Source organism: Sceloporus occidentalis, unplaced genomic scaffold (assembly GCF_023333645.1).
Source record: "Sceloporus occidentalis isolate IW3139 unplaced genomic scaffold, rSceOcc1.0.p SCAF_1, whole genome shotgun sequence".
NCBI lineage: Eukaryota > Metazoa > Chordata > Lepidosauria > Squamata > Phrynosomatidae > Sceloporus > Sceloporus occidentalis.
The window spans coordinates 3,347,842-3,368,777 of record NW_028316981.1 but is presented as its reverse complement, the minus strand read 5'-3'; the positions used below and the strand labels follow the sequence as shown (position 1 = coordinate 3,368,777).

The 20,936-nt window shown below is 41.7% G+C and overlaps 1 protein-coding gene across 1 annotated transcript; it reads right to left on the bottom strand.

Moving 5' to 3' along the window:
• Positions 1-9,457: 9,457 nt before the first annotated feature.
• Positions 9,458-19,369, bottom strand: LOC149320397 (uncharacterized). Its single transcript, XM_089501538.1, has 3 exons — positions 19,262-19,369; positions 17,407-17,533; positions 9,458-11,284 (listed from the first exon to the last, which is right to left on the bottom strand). The coding sequence occupies exon 3, from the start codon at positions 10,999-11,001 to the stop codon at positions 9,556-9,558; it is 1,446 nt and encodes a 481-aa protein (XP_089357664.1). The 5' UTR covers positions 11,002-11,284; positions 17,407-17,533; positions 19,262-19,369; the 3' UTR covers positions 9,458-9,555.
• Positions 19,370-20,936: the final 1,567 nt, after the last annotated feature.

Below are 20,936 nucleotides of genomic sequence, written 5' to 3'. Positions count from 1 at the left end.
ATAAGTCGACCTCATGTATAAGTCAAGGGCAAATTTGGGGGCTAAAACTATGGATTTTGATATGACCCATGGCTAAGTTGAGGGTAAAACTTAGGGGCATATAGCATAGGATCTAAAAGATGAAGCAAAAGAAAACATTGCCAAAGAACTAACAAGATTCCGGCAGGCATAACCTTTTGTGCTCACACTAAAGGCTGGATGGATGGATGTGTAGGGGTGTTGGTGGTGGGGTACTTCCAGGACAGATTATACTCTTGCCTGTCACCAGGGATCTTTCTTTTTTAAAATAAATCTTAAGATACAGTACTTATGGATAAGTTGACTCAGGTTTTTGGGATATTTATTTTAACTTAAATTTCTAGACTTATACATGAGTATATACAGTAAAACCTAAGTTGCTGATACAAACTAATGCTAATGGTGCAAGCGTTGAAGTCTGGCTAGCCCTGTGGTCAAAAAGAGTCTACAGAAACCAGACAGATGGGAGACATAAAAGCTCAACAAAAGTTCATATCCCTTTCCTTCAGCAAATTCTGGTTAACAGAGCATTTCACGTGTCAACACACTGACGTTTTGGCAAGCAGCTTCTTATTATTATCTAGTTAAGCAGCAAACAAGAAAACATGAACCATTAGCTTTCCTATATTTTTCTAATGCCCTATGAGGAACGGCTCAGGGAGCTGGGGAAGTTTAGCCTGGAGAAGAGAAGATTAAGAGGTGATATGATAGCTCTGTTTGAATATCTGAAGGGATGTCATATTGAGGAGGGAGCAGAAGAGAGTTTTCTTCTGCTCCACAGAACAAGACCCAGAGCAATGGATGCAAGCTACAGAAAAAGAGATTCCACCTTAACATTAGGAGGAACTTCCTGACAGTAGGGGCTGTTTGAAAGTGGAATATACTCCCTCGGAGTGTAGTGGAGTCTCCTTCCTTGGAGGTCTTTAAGCAGAGGCTGGATGGCCATCTGTCGGGGATGCTTTGATTGTGATTTCATGCATGGCAGGGGGTTGGACTGGATGGCCCTTGGGGTCTCTTCCAACTCTATGATTCTATTCATATTTTTTACCCAACTCTCCCCATGAATCGAGGCAGGGGACAACAATTAATAGGCACACCATATCAGTTAAATCACATCAATTAAAATGCAAATCAATTTAAAAGGACAAGGTGTACAGATATTAAAATAATCCACGTTTTAAAACATCACTATTTAAAAATCTGGGTATGCCTGCCAGAAGAGACTGTCTTTGATGCTGTTTTGAATTCAGAGAGCGTATTCAACTGTTGAAACTCTTCCGGCAGAAAAATAAATACACATGGCTAAGTTACCCAAGAAAGCCAGTGTGATGTAGTGGTTTGAGCATTGGACTATGACTCTGGGGACAAGGGTTCGATTCTCCACTCATCCATGAAACCCACTGGGTGACCGTGGGCAAGTCACACTCTCTCAGCCTCAGCAAACCCCCTATGTGAACAAATCTTGCCAAGAAAACCCCATAGCCTTCGGGTCACTGTAAGGCAGACAACTTGAAGGCACACAACACACAAGTTCCCTGAAATCAATACTTTACTTTGATATTTAAATTAGAACACAAACTGTGAGAGTCAGGAAGTTGCTATTAGCAGGTTTGTGTTCTAATGTAATGGCATTAATGTCAACTGTCCCTTCCTGCCTTCTGGAAACCTGGCCACCACCACTCTCCACCTTTTGCTTCATATCCAGCCTGTGGAAGAGTCCTGTGGAGCCCAGAGGCTTGTTCCTTACCTTGTCACAGTTCAGCCAGCCCTGATGTGGGAACTGGGAACTCCTGCCTGGAGCTCCTTTTTCTGCATCTTTTGCTCAGAAGTCTAACTTGAGCCACAAGAAAGTCACCAAGATCAAACTTTTATTGAATGTGCAGATAAGCAGAGAATTTAGAAAGCAAGCCAACCTCAAGCAGAATCTCACCTGGAAAACTTCTCAGACTTCCCCAAAGCCTCTTCAAGCAATCATTGTTGTGTGTCCTCCAGTTGTTTCCAACTTATGGCAATCTTATCACAGAGTTTTCTTGGCAGGATTTGCTCAGAGGTGGTTTGCCATTGCCTTCCCCTGAGGCTGACAGCATGCGACTTGCCTGAGGTCACCCAGTAGGTTTCTGTGGCCAAGCCAGGATTTGAACGTGGGTCTCCAGAGTCATAGCTCTATTGCTTAAAACACTATATTCAAGTGAGCCCTGGGCTGAAGTTTATTTCCAGGTTCCCCTGTGGATACCAAAATCCATGGGTGCTCAAGTCCCATTAAAAACAACTGTGTAGTAAAACGGAGTCCCTTATATTAAATGACAAAATCAAGGTATGCTTTTTGCGGGAAATATTGGGTATGTATTGTTTTCATTTTAACTTTACGCCGCTTTGATTGTCCAGACAAAAAACGGGTATAAATAAAATATATTCTCAAGCCATGGATGTTTGAATCAGTGGATAAAGAACCTGGAAGGTGACTGTACCACTCTCTTCAACCAATCAGTTCTCTGGAATTTGGTGGTCTGGCTGGTGAGGCAATTTCAGACTCAGACCTGGAAACAGACTAGAAAGCCTCAATGGGTGCTGGTTCCCATCCTGTGTGTTGCTCGCTCCTTTGCTGTGGCCTCCTTGAGGCAGAACCTATGACAGCACTTATTGGACTAAGTCTGCAGCCATTAATTTCCATTTAAGTCGAAGGCTTTCATGGCCGGCATCCATGGTTTTTTGTGGGTTTATCGGGCTATGTGGCCATGTTCTAGAAGAGTTTCTTCCTGATGTTTCGCCAGCATCTGTGGCTGGCATCTTCAGAGAATGCTTGCCTGGAAAAAGTGGGTGTATATATACTGTGAGAGCAGGGACGTAGCCAGGATTTTAGGAAGGGGGGTCCAGACTAAGTGCCACCATTATAATGGGGCTTGGGTGCGGCAGTGCAGCAGCACACACCATTCATTTTTCTAACGGAAGGGGGGGGGGTCCGGACCCCAAGAACCCCCCTTGGCTACGTCCCTGGTGAGAGCCTGGGAATGCAGGAATGATTTGCATGTATATTGTTCTGTGCTGATGGCCGGCCTCAGGCTGGGAGGCTAAGGCAAAATAGGATTAATGTCTGCTAATGATCACCAATTAGCTCACACTAATAGTAAACAACCAGAATGGTAAAAATGGGAATCTGAAAACAGTAACAGTGGTAAGAGCACAATTGAGGTGGAGAGATCAGAGAATGGAGATTGGCAAAATAAACCCTTCTCTCTAGACGCCAAAAAGAACCATTTTAAATCTCCCACCCCCCTCCTCCCGATCTTACTCCAGCAAAAGAAATTCAGGACGAAATGCAGGACCTTATCTTTTAATTAGTAAGCTGGGTGACCATCTGTTAGGGGTGTTTTAATTGAGAGTTCCTGCATGGCAAAGGGTTGGACTGGATGGCCCTTGGGGTCTCTTCCAACTCTATGATTTTATTCTATGACTGTAAAGCATAAGGGGGCTGGGTCTCCCCAGTGTCTTCCTGTCTGCAAGCTTTTCAGCTGCCCTCTTTTCTACTCTAAAGAACCAAAGCAAAGACTCTGGACTGGCTAAACAAGGGAACACTACATACATACCCCATTCCCCTCTCCCACAAAATCTTCCATTGCCTGTTCGCTTCTCTCTGGGCGGCTGAAGAGCTCTGTGAAACTTGTAGGCTTGCTTCTTGACTTGCTGCATTTTGCTTGTTCTCCACAAAGGCCCTATGAATGCCTATCTCCCAAGTACACTGAGCCATAAGTCCAGACTGTTGAAGAACTCGGTCGAACATGCAGGCTTTCTCCCTCCCTGGTGAACTTGTTGGGGATCCCCTCTAGGATATCTTCCAGGGAGACTGGGAATTACTCCCAGGGGGTCTGGAATGGGAGCCCAGTTCTGAGGGGGGTGGAACAACAGCAAAGGATTACCATCTCGCCCCCTGAGAACACATTTGTATTTGTATCTGAAATAATTTTTCAAAAGCAACTGTGTGCAGGTTTGCATTTTGAGCTAATATGTATGTATTCACTGTCCGAACCCAAAGGGTGCTCAACAATGGCTCCTTTTCATCTTGCAGAGAAGTGACCCGTGGGGTCCCACACAGTTCTGTCCTGGGCCCAGTGTTATTCAACATCTTTATCAATGACTTGGTGAAAGAACAGAGGGCATAGTTAGCAAATCTGCAGATGACACCAAATTAGGAGTAGCAGCTAATACCCCAGAGGACAGGATCAAAATTCAAAATGACCCGAATAGATTAGAAAGCTGGGCCAAAACTTCACAAAATGAACTTCAGCAGGGAAAAATGGAAGATACTGCACTTAGGTAGAAAAAATGAAAATGCATAGATATAGGACGGGGGACACCTGGCTGAATGAAACTACGAGTGAAAGGGTCCAAGTAGACCACAAGTTGAACATGAGTCAACAGTGTGATGTGGCAGCTAAAATGGCCAATTCAGTTTTAGGTTGCATCAATAAAAGTATTATGTCTAGATCAAGGGAAGTAATAGTGCCACTTTATTTTGCCTTGGTCAGGCCTCACCTGGAATAATGTGTCCACTATTCAAAAAGGATGCTGAGAAACTGGAGTGTGCCCAAAGGAGGGCCACCAAAATGGTGAAGGGCTTGGAAACCATGCTTATGAGGACTTAGACAGCTGGGTATGTTTAATCTGGGAAAAACATGGTTAAGAGGTGACATGATAGCTCTGTTTAAGTATTAAAAGGGGTATCACATTGAGGATGGAGCAAACTTGTTTTTTGCCGCTCCAGGGAGTAGAATACAGAACAATGGATGCAAGGTCCAGGAAAAGACATTCCACATTAGGAGGAAAGTCCTAACAAGTAAGGGCTGTTCGACAGTGGAACACACTCCTTCCTCGGAGAGTGGTGGAGTCTCCTTCTTTGGAGGTCTTTAAACAGAGGCTGGATGGCCATCTGTCAGGGATGCTTTGACTGAGATTTCCTGCATGGCAGGGGGTTGGACTGGATGGCCCTTGGGATCTCTTCTATGATTCAGTACCACTCCTTCTATTTTGCTGCTCAATTTATGTTTATTTTTCTGCCACTGAAGAGACTCTCTTCTGCTATCTAGTCTTATCCCTTTGGATACACTGTCAAATTAACAGGGAACGGGAGGGGGGGCTCATTTCCAAATTTAAAAATATTCTTATGAAGTTTCATGCCTTAATTGGGTAAAGGAATGATTTCAATTGGAGAAGAAAAGCCTATTAAGATTGGAAGGGGCAGGATTATAATTTGTGTTCCATGCCTATTTATTTTATGATTAAGAAAAAGAAATAAGTATTTCAGTACCATATTTTCCGGTGTATAAGACAATCAGGCGTATAAGACGACCCCCAACTTTTTTAAGTTGGGGTAGAGTTTAGCTTATACTCACCGTATAAGGCTACCTCTCCTCCTGAGAAGGTGGCAGCCGGCCGTGCAAGCACAAGCTGGCGCGGAGTTGCAGGCTTCCCAGGCCTCCAGGGGCCTGAGAAGCCGGCAGCCCCAAGAGCACACGCGCCGGCTTCAAGGGGCCTCCAAAGGCCTCTTAGAAGCTGGCACAGGGCTGAAGGCTTCCCAGGCCCCTGGAGGCCTGGGAAGCCTGCAGCCCCGCGCTGGCTTCTAAGGGGCCTTCGGAGGCTCCTTGAAGCCGGCATGGGCACTCTCGGCTTAAAATCAGGTTTAAAATCCTTAGAAGAACTAAGAGAAAGTGGGAATCAGTATAGTTGGTTCCTGTATAGACAGCTAAGAGAAAGATACTTAATGGATATAAAGTTGAGGGATATAGAAACATCTATTTCTGAACTAGAAAAATTGCATACATTTTACTCTAGAACAATGGGAGATAATGTGGAACAGGAGAATGAAGCATACTGTGTGTCAAGACTTAAGAGAGAACTATTATAAAATATATTTTATGTGGTACTTGACATCAGAAAAATTATGTAAGATTTATGGTAACTGTTCAAACAGATGTTGAAAATGTGGGAAAGAGCAGAGAACCCCTTTCCAGATTTGGTGGTCTTGTAATAAAGTTAGAAAATACTGGGAGAAAATACATCATACAATGAACGTAATATTACAAGAGAATTTACAGTTTAAGCCGGAAACCTTTCTGCTGAACATAATAGACCAACAAAGTGAAAGAAAACATGATAGAATTTTATTCTATATCATAGTGCCAGCAATAATGGTATACACAGAGATAATACCTTCACTAAATGATTGGATGTCAAAATTATTAGATGTTATGGAAATGGACAAATTAACAAGATTCATACAAAATCAAAACAATGAAAAATTCATAGAAGACTGGGATAAAGTTGTGATATACTTAAAAAACAGGAATGAGGAAATATAGTGATGTTAGATTAATTGTTTGTTACAGTATATAGTAGTCTAGAAACAGAAGATGACAAATGTTTAGAAATAGAAGATTAAAATGCTTAGAAGTTAAACAGTGTTGAATAATAATACAAATAGTAAAGAGATGGTATATAAACAACATAAACGTACATATTTCCTACGGAAAGAGATGGTATAAGCCTGAAAAGAAATGAGATAAATGCCAAGAAGATGTGGATGAGGAAGTGGTGAAAGTAGCGAATGTATGATAGTTTGGTAACTTAATATGTTATGTAAGTTAGTATAATAGTGTAAGTGTAATACATGTTTAGTACATTGTCATTGTGGACTATTATGGATGCGGGAGATCAAAATGCATATGCTCGAACCCCATTGAATATAATGGGCTCATGCTCGCAGCAGGCCATTCATTCTTTTCACACTGGGCTTCAACATAAACTGAAAAGCGTATATGGCACAGGCGCATGGTACTTGTTCTTTTTATGATATGTTAAATGAATAATAATAAATATGCTTAAAAATAATTTTGTTGTTGATTTAAAGTTAAAAAACAGATTAGAATAGATTATATTCTAATAGGTATATTCATCACACCGCCAATGGATTTGTGGACATCTATTTTTTAGAGTTAATAGGGGAAACAAACAAGCAAACAGAATGAGGCTTGGGGGAAGGTCTTTTTTACATGACAACAGATGGAGCTCAAGGAAGCAAGAGGGATTTAAAGAAAGTCAAGAAGAAAGAGGAGACAGAAATATGCTGGCAGATAGAAGGTGGTATGGTAGTTGGTAATGTAGATGAAAGAAGATGACTGAGAGGGCATATGAAAGTGTAAGAAGGAAAGGGAAGTGTATGAAGAAGTGAGTGAAGGTGTATGAAGAAAAGAGTAAGTGAAGAGGGGATGAGCAGGGAGTAGATGGAGAAGGATGAAATGAAAGAGAGAAGGAATATGTGGAGTAGGAGGAGGAAGGAAGGAAGAATAAGGTAGGGGAATGGAAAAAGGATAGAGATAGATGAGGAAGAAGGTGATCAATAGAAGAAGGGGTTATGAATGAATCTTTCTAAGGTGTATGTTTTTATTGTTAGGGCTATTTGAAATATTCTTTGGAATAAATGAATGTACGTGATCTTAAAATATTGTATTAATTTCTTAGCTGTTAAATTGCAGCCCCTCTTGCAACACAAAAGGCAGTACTTTGAAAAAGGAACAGCTTTTATTGAAGAAGAAGATACATGCAATAGAAGTGACTTTTTTGTCAGGAATGAAAGAAAGTATAAACATATTGTTTTTATAACCCTATGAACTAACCCCACCCCATTAAACAATAAAGCACATTAATTGGACATCTCTTTCCCGCGCAGTGATGGATTCCCGCTTGTGTTGATGTAATGTCCTCCTGTCCAGCCTTCTGGTAAAACTCTCAAAACAAGCTCTCAGACAGCTTTATTTCACCCACTGCACCTGTGACCTTGGTCTCTAGATCTTAGAGCCACAACAGGATTAATTAATATTAAACTTAACAACATATATATTTAAAACTCTCTATGTTCCCCTTCCCATCACAGAGACCAGTCTCTAGCCCTTTGGAGACCAAGCCTCTGCTGGAAGGGTAACTCCCCCACATTCCAACCTTAACAAGCAAGCACATTCTTTAGCAAACACTCTACCTCTTTCTAGTACCTTCTAATAACTAAGTCTTATATTTAAACCAACTATAAATCAAATCCATCTTAACTCTACTATCCTAAACCTATAACCCTTATGGCATGAATCCCTAAATGAATAAATGCATGAATAAAAGGGATTCATGACAGGTATTAGGGATTTTTTTAAAAATGTATATATGTGTTTCCTTTTTGTGTTGTGTTATGGATGTTTTTGTTGGGATGACATAATTTTGATATGTTTAATAAATTCTTTCATAATAATAATAATTAAAAAACCTTGGTGTCCTGGGGTGGTAGTTCAACACTCAAAACCGCTATACCATCCTGACTGCGATGTTAACTTCAGCAATTGTGTTTTCCGCAACTATCCTTGAGAAGGTGTTAACATTCTGTTGCAAAGGCAACAAGGCATCTGTAGTTTTGGAACTAGCATGGTACCGTAGTTTCAGTGATGGGCTATATATAAATAATCTCTATTATTATTATTATTATTAGTAGTAGTAGTAGTAGTAGTAGTAGTATTAGTATTATTATTACTGCAGGACACCAGGTCCAAATCCTCACTCAGCCATGAAGACTACTGGGTGACCTTAGACAAGTCCCACTCTCTCAGCCTTACAGAAAGGCAATAATAATTCTTCTCTGAATAAATCTTGCCAAGAAACACCATGATAGGTACACTATATTAAATTGTAGGCACATAAAAACCAGGTTTTGTAGCATGAAGACTGATATATTGGTAGTTTGGGACTGGAAGCCTGGTTTGTACTTTCAAGCCTTTTAGTTTTTAGTTTATAAGGAGACAATGTGCTTTAGTGGTTTCAGCATTCAACTAGGGCTTGGGAGACCAGAGTTCAAATCTCCACTCAACCAAGGAAACCCACTGGGAAGCCTTGGGCAAGTCATACTTTCTCAGCCTTACAGGAAGGCAAACATCTGATTATTTTAGACAAGAAAATCCTAGGACAGTCACTATAAATCACAGCTGACTGAAGGCATGTAGCAACAAATTATGATTAGTGATCACCCTTAGAGTCCTATAAATGTTAAACAGTGCCTTACCTAGCTCACTGACCCCTACATAGAAACACGTTTTGCCATATGAAAAGGTTTTTCAAAAGTCTTATCTTGCACATTTTACATCAGAAGAGATTCTTGTCTCTTCAGGAGGGGGCTTCCTGTCCCCTCCTGAATACATTCCTCCCCAGCAGAAAGATGCAGCAAAAGCACTATGGGTCCATAACTAGAGGTTAATGAATAGTTGGGGCATTCCAGCATTTGTAAAAAGCATCCACCACTCCCTGCTTTTTTGTTCATTAGAGTCAAGTTTTCACATTCCAAGTCTTGATATGATTTTGAACGTGTGTGAGTTATCTGATGTTTGTTATATGTTCCAATATCACTGAAGCTCTTTCCACATTCTATGTATTTATATGGTTTCTCCTGTGTGGATTCTTTGATGCGTAGTGACACTACTGTTCACACTGAAGCTCTTTTCATATTCCATATATTCAGACGGTTTCTCTCCTGTGAATTCTTTGATGTAAACGTAAACTCTGACTAAGAGAGAAGCTCTTTCCACATTCCATGCATTTATATGGTTTCTCCCCTGTGTGAATTCTTTGATGTTTTCTATATGAGCCACTATCACTGAAGCTCTTTCCACATTCCATGCATTTATATGGTTTCTCACCTGTGTGGGTTCTTCGATGGACATGTAAACTTTGACTATGAGAAAAGCTCTTTCCACATTCCATACATTTATATGGTTTATCTCCTGTGTGGATCCTCTGATGTGAACGTAGATGTTCATTCCGAGTGAAACTCTTTCCACATTCCATGCATTTATATGATTTCTCCCCTGTATGGATTCTTTGATGTAAAAGTAAACTTTGGCTATGAGAGAAGCTCTTTTCACAATCTATGCATTTATATGGTCTCTCCCCTGTGTGAATTCTTTGATGAACAGTCAGATGTCCACTCCCACTAAAGCTCTTTCCACATTCCATGCACTTATATGGTTTCTCACCTGTGTGGGTCCTCCAATGTAAATTGAGATGTTCACTCCGACTGAAGCTCTTTCCACATTCAGAGCACTTATATGGTTTTTCCCCTGTGTGGGTTCTTTGATGAACAGTCAGATGACCACTCTCACTGAAGCTCTTCCCACATTCCATGCATTTATATGGCTTCTCTCCTGTATGAATTCTTTGATGTTTGCTATATGTGCCACTATCACTGAAGCTCATTCCACATTCTATGCATTTATATGGTTTCTCCCCCGTGTGGGTCCTCCGATGTGCACGGAGATGTTCATTCCTACTGAAGCTCTTTCCACAATTCAAGCATTTATATGGTTTCTCTCCTGTATGGGTTCTTTTGTGAGCTGTCAGAGCTCCACTAATACGGAAGCTCTTTCCACATTCCTTGCATTCATATGGTTTCTCCCCCGTGTGGATTCTTCGATGTGTAGTGACACTACTGCTCATACTGAAGCTTTCCCCACATTCTGTACATTTATACGGTTTCTCCCCTGTGTGGGTTCTTTGATGCAAACGCAAATTGTGACTATAAAAGAAGCTCTTTCCACAATCTGTGCATTTATATGGTTTCTCCTCTGCATGAATTTTTTTATGTGACCATAGATTTCTACTCTGATTGAAGCTCTTTCCACATTCCATGCATTTATATGGCTTCTCCCCTGTGTGAATTCTTTGGTGTGAAAGTAAACTGTGATTATGAGAGAAGCTCTTTCCACATTCCATGCATTTATATGGCTTCTCCCCTGTGTGGGTTCTTTGGTGTACTTTCAAGTTTCCACTGACAGTGAAGCTCTTTCCACATTCCATGCATATATATGGCTTCTCACCTGTGTGGGTTCTTTGATGTACTTTCAAGTTTCCACTGATATGAAAGCTCTTTCCACATTCCATGCATCTGTATGATTTGTCCCCCATTTGGACTGTGATGTGGACTCTTAAATGCAATTTATGTTTCAGTATTTTCTCATAGGCTAAACACTTCACTTTTCCTTTCCCTTTGTGATTTTACTATGAGGTCAAGTGTTGAAAAATATCTGCACTAAGAGAAGCAGAAGATTAGTTGTTCTTTATCTTTGACAGGTTTCTCATTGTTTTTGACACTTGTGATTTCCAGACTCCTCTGTCTCCACAAGATGCTTTCTTGTTTCTTATAACACCAAAGGTGACTTCATAAAATTTTCCTTTTCCCGATCCTTTCCTGATTGAAAGAAAAAAAAACTCCAAAAGTTTATCTTTCCTACTCCCCTCCCACTTTCCCTCAGTTGCTGTAAACTCAGTTCAAAGTGCACAAAAAGTTCATACTCAATTAACTCAGCTGTGGGAGAGGTGAGGCAGCCGTGTGACGTAAAAAACCCGTCTGGAGGCTACAGACCAACTGTTTCACAACTGGCATCCCAACAGCAGAGTTCAAAATCACATATCTACAACTGTTCCACTACTACTGAACAGCTCTTACTGTTAAGACGCTCATCCTAATGTTAAAAAAGAATCCATTGCTTCAGGTCGTACTCTCTAGAGTTGCATAAAACATACTTGCTCCATCTTCAGTATGCCATCAATATTTAAACAGGACTATCATATCACCCCTTAACCTCCTCTTCTCCAGGCTAAACATTACCAGCTTTCTACGTCATTCCTAAATGGGCATGGTTTCCATAGCTTTCACCATTTTGGTCCCCTCCTCTGGATATGTGCCAGCTTGTCAACATCTGTTTTGAATTTTGGTGTCGAAAACTGGCCACAGTATTCCAGGTGAGGCCTGGCCAAAGCAGAATACAGTGGTACCATTACCTCTCTTGATCTAGACACTATTATCCTAGAATCCCATTGGCTTTTTAGCTGGCACATCACATCATTGACTCATGTTCAACTTGTGGTCTATTAGGACTCCCAGATCTCTTTCATGTGTACTGTTGTTAAGCCAGATTTCCCTCATCCTGGAACAGCTGCCTCTGCCTGAGGAAGGAGTAGTAGTAGAGCAGGAAAGCTCACTGGATGATGGCTTCTGGAAGGGACCAGCCTGTGCCACTGCTTCTTCTTCCTCTATCTGTCCCAACACTGCCCCAGTTCTTGGGACAAGACACTGCTACAAGCTCAATTACTGTGTCTGCTCAGAGATTTGAAGGCACATTAGAGCCAGCTTCAGAGAGGCCCTGTTTCTCTGCCTGCCAAGCACTATCATAATAATACTGTCTATTATCCCCTCTGGTGTAAGCTGCCCGGATTCCAAGTGATTGGGCGGCATATAAATAAATCCTATTATTATTATTATCATTATCATCATCATCATCATCATCATCATTATGTACACTCAGTTTCTCAGACTCTCATAATGTTTCTCTCGTTCTTTTCCTTTCACACACTTACTCTCACGGGAATTGATTTACACCAATTATCTGACCTGTTAATTCATTTCTCCAAGAGGAATTTCTTTCAATCTCAACACAGGATTCCTTATCTTTTTGTATGTGATACACATAAGTTATTTATTTATTTATTTATATCCCGCTCTTTTCCCAGGACTGGGACTCAGAGCGGCTTCACAGCAATTAAAAAACAAAAAACAAACAAAAAGTACTATTTAAACATTTTAAAAATAAATAGATAAATGACATGCATTAAACAGAATGATTAAATTAGTCCAACATTCCTGCCTGTTCTTATAGTGATTCCTTAAATGCCTGTTTGAACAGGTAGGTCTTCACCTGCCGTCGGAAAGCCATCAAGGAGGGAGCCGTTCTTATATCCCTGGGCAGGGAGTTCCAGAGTCTAGGGGCAGCCACTGAGAAGGCCCTCTCTCGTGTCCCCACCAAACGTGTTTGTGAAGGTGTTGGGATGGAGAGAAGGGCTTCTCCAGAGGATCTCAGAGTCCAGGCAGGTTCATACCAGGAGAAATGGTCTGCCAAATAATGTGGACCTGAGCCATAGAAACATAAGCCTCTCTCTAACTCATATGCATGCACACACACATTCTCAGCTGTTTGCATTTTCTTGCTTGCTTTCTCCCTCACACCTTCTTAGACAGCTAATTCTTACACACATAGTCCCACGTCAGGGTCTCAGACACTCATTCATAGATTGTACTCACATTCGCGCACATGCCAATTCTCACATATGCACACATCAACACTCTTTCACTCACACACACATTCAAATTCAGTAATGCTCTCTTTCTGACTCTTTCCATCAGATATATTAATACTCACAGTCCCACACATAAATTGTCTTTGACATGCACACACAGACACATACACACTTAGTCACATGCTTCATCTCTTTTTTAAAAAAATATTTGCATTATACACTTTCTGCCTTTATAGCACTATTATTTCATTTAAACTAGGGTAGCTGCCTCCTGCGGAATCCTAAGGTTTGTAACTTACTGAAGTCTATGAGGTCTCTGACGGAGAAGTCTAAATGTCCCTCTTTGAACTGCAAATCCCAGGATTACACAGGTGGCAGCTATAGCAGTTAAAGTGGAATAGCAGCACTATAACAGTGCAGTGTGATATTGTTTTGAGACAGTATGTATAAAAAGTTACATGCATTAAGCACTGGATTTATTTAAATAAAACTGTTCTAATTTGAACAAAGTTATTTCCTTATAAAATACCAAAATATGAATACACATGAATGTGTGAATGAAAATATGCACACTAATCAAACAAAATGTCTTTGCTACCAGTTGAGGGGGTGGGGATGTACAAAATCCACTTGTACATGTAAAGGGGGCCACAAGGGTAAAAAGTTTGAGAACCACTGGCATAAGGGGCTAATTAAAGCATAGTGTCTAGATCAAGGTAAATAGTAGTTCCATTCTATTTTACTTTGGTCAGTTCCTCACCTGGAAAACTGTGTCCAGTTCTGGGCACTACAATTCAAAATGGATGTTGACAAGCTGAAACGTGTCCAGAGGAGTGTGACCAAAATGGTGAAAGATCTGGAAACTACCAAGACCTATGAAAACTGGTTTAGGGAACTGGATATGTTTAGCCTGGAGAAGAGAAGAGTAAGAGATGCCATGATATCTATGTTTAAATATTTGAAGGGAAGTTTGAAGCTTGTTTTCTGCTGCTCCAGGGACTAGGACACAGAGCAATGGCTTCAAATTACAGGAAAAAAGACTCCACTTAAACATGATGAAGAACTTCCTGTTTGACAATGGAATACACTGCCTCAGAGTGCTACTGAGTTTCCTTCTTTAGAGGTGGGAATAGGGATTCAGCCTGTGGCGGATGGAGTTACACTCTCACTGAAATCTCAAGTTCACAGCCTGGGTGTGCTCTTGGACTTGAATCAGAGCCTGGATGCCCAGATTTCTATTGTCTCTGAGATCAGATATAGTGATTCCTCTCAAGCCCAGTTTCTGGGGAGAAAAAATGGGGATGGGGTGCAGTTCCCTTCATAGTTCTTGTGGGTCACCCATTTAGGGGATCTAGAAAATCCCCTCATGGCAACAGAGAGCAGGATGAGATCTAGTGTAATTTTGCTGTTTTTCCAGTAACTTATCAGTTAAACATTATTCTGATTAAATCTTAACTCATGGAATATCGGTCTATTTTAGTCTGAGGTTTGGCCCGTGGGTTTTTCCTTCAAGGTTTCATTCCATATCTTGGCCCACACAGCAGAATTGTTGTAAGGAACACTCATGTGTCATGTCTTCTCATTCCTCTCTCTCTAACTCTAGTTAGATCCTAATCGGAGTAGGCGAGATATAAAAAAAGATTATCATCATCATTATTATTATATCATTCTATTTAGTTTTCAGGTTTGGTCTAGCAGGATGCTGTAATGAGGAATGTTCATGTGTCACCAGGGGACTAAATACATGATAGGATCAAAATTCAAAAGAATATAATAAAATAATCTTAATAGATTAGAAAGCTGGGACAAAATTAACAAAATTAATTTCAGAAATTCAGAAGGGAGAAATGTAAGGTACTGCACTTAGGCATTAAAAATGAAATGTAAAGATATAGGATGGGGGACACCTAGCTTAACACGGCTACATGTGAAAGGGATCTCGGAGACCTAGTAGACCACAAGTTAAACATGAGTCAACAGTGTGATGTGGCAGCTAAAAAAGCCAATGAGATTCTAGACTGCATCAATAGAAGTATAGTATCGAGATAAAGGCAAGTAACAGTATCACTCTATTCTGCTTTGGTCAGGCCTCACCTGGTAAACTGTGTCCATTTCAGGGAACCACAATTCAAAGAAGACGTTGACAAGCTGGAGCCTGTCCAGAGGAGGGCAACCCAAATGGTGAAAGATGTGGAAACCATGCACTATGAGGAAAGATGTAGGGAGCTGGGTATGTTTAGCCTGGAGAAGAGAAGGTTAAGAGATGATATGATAGCCCTTTTTAAATATTGGTATGGGTGTCATACTGAGGATACCGCAAGCTTGTTTTCTGCTGCTCCAGATTAATGGATTCAAACTACACGAAAAGCAATAGCAATAGCATGGAGTTAAAGACTTTCATGGCCGGCATCCATTTTTTTTGTGGAGTTTTCGGGGTACGTGGCCATGTTCTAGAAGAGTTTCTTCCTGGCATTTCGCCAGCATCTGTGGCTGGGATCATCAGAGAATGTCAGCCATAGATGCCAGCCACAGATGCTGGCGAAACATCACGAAGAAACTTTTCTAGAACATGGCCACATAGCCCAAAAACCCCACAAAAAACAATAGCAATAGCATTTACATTTCTATACCACTTTATACTAAACTACGTAGTCTCTATCAGTTTACAATTCCACCTCAACATTAGGAGGAACCTCTTGACAGCAAGAGCTGTTTCACAGTGGAACACACTCCCTTGGAGTGTGGTTGAATCTACTTCTTTGTAGGTCTTTAAACAGAGACTGGATGGTCATCTGTTGGGGGTGCTTTGATTATGTCTTCCTAGAATCATAGAGTAGGAAGAGACCAAAAGGGCCATCCAGTCCAACCTCCTGTCTTGCAGGAACTCTCAATCAAAGCATACCTGACAGATGGCCATCCACTAAAGACTTCCAAGGAGGGAGACTCCACCACGCTCTGAGGGAGTGTGTTCTACTATTGAACAGCTCTTACTGTCAGGAAATCCCCCCCCCCCAAAATGTTTAGCTGGAATCTCTTTTCCTGTAGCTTGCATCAATTGTTCCAAATCCTGTTCTCTGGAGCAGCAGAAAACAAGCTTGTTCCATCCTCAATATGACATCCCTTCAAATATTTGAACAGGGCTATCATATCACCTCTTAAACTATTCTTCTCCAGGCTAAACATAGCCAGCTCCCTAAGTTGTTCCTCACAGGGCATGGTTTCCAGACCCTTCACCATTTTAGTTGCCCTCCTTTGGACATGCTCCAGTTTCTCAACATCTTTTTTGAACTGTGGTGCCCAGAACTGGACACAGTATTCCAGGTGGGGCCTGACCAGAGCATAATAGAGTGGCACCAGTACTTCCCTTGATCTAGACACTATACCTCTGTTGATGCAGCCTAAAATCACCATTGGCCTTTTCAGCTGCCGCATCGCACTGTTGACTCATGTTTAACTTGTGGTCAACTTGGACTCCTAGATCCCTTTCACACGTAGTCTGCTTAAGCCAGGTGTCCTCCATCCTATATCTATGCATTGCATTTTTTCATCCCAACAATACTTTACAAGTGTCAGAATTTGGGGTATTCTGTCCTAGATGAGTTTGGTAGTGTTTAAGTTAGACTGAAAATGATGAGATATGTAATAGTAGTAGACATATGGGGTGCTGTTTCAAAGCAGTGTTTGGTGCCTGGCACTGGAATGTGCAGATGTGTGGGGGAGCATTTTCTCTGTCGTGTGTTGGGAAACAGAAAGTAGAGATGGGGACAGAATTGTATTGGGGGCTGGGTGAAACAATGGGATTGGGAGAGGAGGGTTGTATGTTTTAATTAGTTAACTAATATGAAGCCTGTGAAGTTTAGGGCTAGGGAATGTTAATGTTAAGCCTGTGTTGGTAGATGTTGGCACTTTTTCTTCAGATATCTTCCTGTTAATACCTAAGGTTTTTCTTGAATAATGTTTTTACTGTTTGCAATACAGAAGACTTGTTCACTGAACTCCTGGGTGAAATAACAGTTCTTGACAATAAGTGACCTAACTCTGTAGGTTTCATGTCAGCAAGGAAGACACTGAAAAAAGGGTAATCTGCCAAGCAAGTTTGGCATAAGACACATGTCCAGGGGGCAGGGCACATCTGTCTGTTTCTACAAAGTCATGACAACAATAGAGTGACAAATACCAAGGACTGGAATACATCCTTTTCAGGTTAGATTAAAAAATGACAAAAGGATTACTTACCCAGAGAGGCCACCTTCCTATCATTCTCCAACCTGACTTCCATCTAGAGAGTCCTCTGACCCAGATCCAGGAGATCCCACTCCTTTGGGGAAAATTAGACAGCCCCCTCCTCAAAGCAGACCTGGAGCTGAAAGGGGAGAAGCCCAAAACTTCTTTAATGACAAATATTATTGAGGCCTGCCATGAAAAAACAATAATTCAGTTTTTACTCAGTTTTAAGAGTGGACACTGATGTTCCAGTGCAATTCCTTTTAGTGCTTTTGAACATATTTTTTTCCTTTCATATCATTGAATTAAAAGTTTTTAAAAGTCTGTTGGAAGACTTTACCCTCTTTCTTACTGTTTACTCTTTACTCCCCAAATAAATATTTTTAGCTATTGTCTGCCTTCAGGTCATTTCCGACTCAGTTATGTACTACAAATAAAAATGTCAAAGCAGCAGAATCATAGAATCATATAGTTGGAAGAGACCACAAGGGCCATCCAATTCAATCCCCTGCCATGCAGGAAATCACAATCAAAGCATCCCCAACAGATGGCCAGCCAGCCTGTGCTTAATGTTGTGAAAAATTGTATGTGATGGAGCAAATCTGAGGTTAGATTTGGATTTAGAATGCCAAATTCTATAAAATCAATGTCAATTTTAAAAATAGTTTTTATGTGTCAGTTTTACAGGCCTGCATAATCCTTCCTCATGTATGTCCTCTTAGAAGATCATGCTTTTCTTGCTCCAAAATGAGATGTCCTTCTCTCTGCCCCACCACATTCTCAGGATTGTACGGTTGAAAACAAGGAGACAAGGCTGTCTCGGTGACTGCTCCCAGACTTTGGAACTTTCTCATTTGAGAGACTAGGTTGGCTCCTTCTTCTTGTCCTTCTGTCAGCACATTAAGATATTCTTATTCCTTCATGCTTTTAAAAATTCAGTGTGATAGGCTTTCAATGGCATCCTGTGTTGCTTTGTATTTAACTAATTTTAATCACTTTAAAGATTATTGATTTTTTAAAAAATAATTTGTATATTTATGTCCTCATATTGGTTTTAATCTGCACTGTTTATAATAAACAGCAAGCTGCCTTGAACCCCACTGTGGGACTCATAATGGTGCAGCCTGGGGGGATGGGATGGGGACACTCGAGTGGGATTTCTTTAACGTCTTATGAATCACGTCACATCCAGATGAGTCTTGTGAATCCCCTCAGTCCCCCTCCCACTTCTTGGGCAAATTTTGTTAATGTCCCAAACTAGAGATCTCTCTCTCCAGTTTCCCAGGCCTTGCCTCCTGAATCTTGCAGGAGACAGAAGGAACTTCTCCGCTGATTCACCAAAGCATTTCTGCATTTTTGGAAAGTGACAACATTAATTTGAGGTGCTCTTGGGCCAGCCACTCTCTACCTCACTGGGTTGTTGTGCAGATATACCTCCTTCTGACATCTACACTGAGCTTTCCATTTTACCAAGTGGTCTCTCCCCACCACACCAAAAAAATTCACATTTACAAAATTAATGTATGATTCACAACAATCATCAATTGTGATTGCAGATGGGTCTTTTCAATCCTAGATTTAATTTTCTTTTCTCAATCTGCCATCTACAAAACACAAATCCTCTATTTTTCTTAAATCTGGTGAAGCCTTAGGTTGGGAAGGAACCAAGAGATGTGTTAGCAACCAACACCCAAGGGGCGGGGTGTTATCAGTACTCTGATGACACTCAGATATATTTCTCTATGTCTCAGCCTATAGCTTTGGCTTCAGATGGTGTCTCTCTTCTCAGTGATTGTCTTAAAGCAGCAATGGACTGTATGAGGGAAAACAAACTGAAGCTGAATCCAGACAAAATGGAGGTACTCACGGTAATGGTCCCAATCCCAGGCATCAGGATACAACCTCCAGTCCTAGAAGGGGTCACACTCTCCTCCAAGAGCTGTGTTCGCAGTCTGGGGGTGCTCCAGGACTAGTTGCTCCTGATGACGAATGAGGTAAATGCGACAGTTAGGAAGGCCTGCTGTCAGCTTCAGCTGATATGCCAGCTGCACCCTTCCCTGGAAGTTAGGGACCTTGAGACCGTAATACATGCTCTGGTAACCTCCTGTCTGGATTCCTATAATGCATTCTACGTGGAGCTTACCCTTGCACTTGTCCCAGAAACTTCAACTAGTACAGAGTATGGCAGCCAGACTGGTCTCAGGCACATCACCCATCTTAAGATCACTTCACTGGCTGCCCATTAGATTCTGGGCCCAGTACAAGGTGTTGGTTCTTACCAATAAAACCCTAAATGGCTTTGGTCCAGCCTATCTTCAGGACCACCTCCTCCCATATAATCCACCCGGTGCACTCAGGTCCTCTGGGAGGAATCTGTTACAGCCTTTAAGAATGAGATTGTCTATGACCACCCAGAGGACCTTTTCGGCTATCGCTCCCAGACTATGGAAGGGCTGCCAGATGAGATCTGTCACATCACCACCTTTAACAGCTTCAAGAAAGCCGCTAAGATGGATCTCTTCCGGCAGGCCTTTCTTGAATAAATTCCTGGCCACCAAAAGAAAGGAAATCCAGCTTCTGACCCGACTTCGCTATAGCTACTATTTATCATTGTGAATTTTAATTGCGCTTTAATTTTAATTTGTTTAATTCTATTTTAAGGGTGGGTGGGAATTATGGTCAGGGAATGTTTATTTTTAATGTTGTAAGTTGCCCCAATTGCGTTTCGTAGAGGGGCAGGATAGGAATAAATTGTATTATTATTATTATTATTATTATTAGGATAGTCAAGATGGCCGATGTTATCAGTGAAGAAGAATATTGGAAGATGGAGAAGCTACAGACATTTGCTTTGCCTGAGCCTTGGGAGAAAGGAAGAGGCCCTGCTCCTTCCTCTCCTGAGCCTGATCTACTTTGGACTCATTCTGGACTCAGTTTGGAGCAACAAAAGCAAGCAGCGCCCAAAGGGGCAAGTGGCAGCAGGAGGAGGAGGAGGAGGAGGAGGGAGACTGGGCCATTGGAAAAGCAGGTGGAAAAGTGGGGCAACAGAGGATTAAAAGCAGGAGTCTCCCTCCCAACTGGGGCTGTTGTAGAGAACGGGGGGGGGGGGGTTACTGCCTTTTTATCTTCCTTGTGGGGCTTTCTATGGGGGGAGGGTAATAAAAGCTAGGGGCAGATTCAGTTTGGCTCCTCCTTCTGGTGGCTCCCTTCTTGGCTTTGCCTCCTTGGGCTCTTTGCTCCCTCCGCAACCCCCCCCCGATCCACCCCTCCTCCCTCCTTTCCGAGACTCCAGGCAAAAGGCCGCCTCCCTCCCTCCCTCCCTCCCTCCCTCCCCTGAAGGCTGCTTTTCCATTAGAGTTCATTCATTTGAAAACTGTGGGCTCCCCTTTCTCTAAGTCCGGCTGTGTCTCTCTGGAAATGATTAGGGAGAGCCTCCGCCTTCCTGGGGGGCAACCTGGGAGGGAGATCAGGGTCAGAAGAGACCCAAGGGCCCGTCCAGCCCTGCCCCATTCTGCCATGCAGGAACTCTCCATCAAAGCATC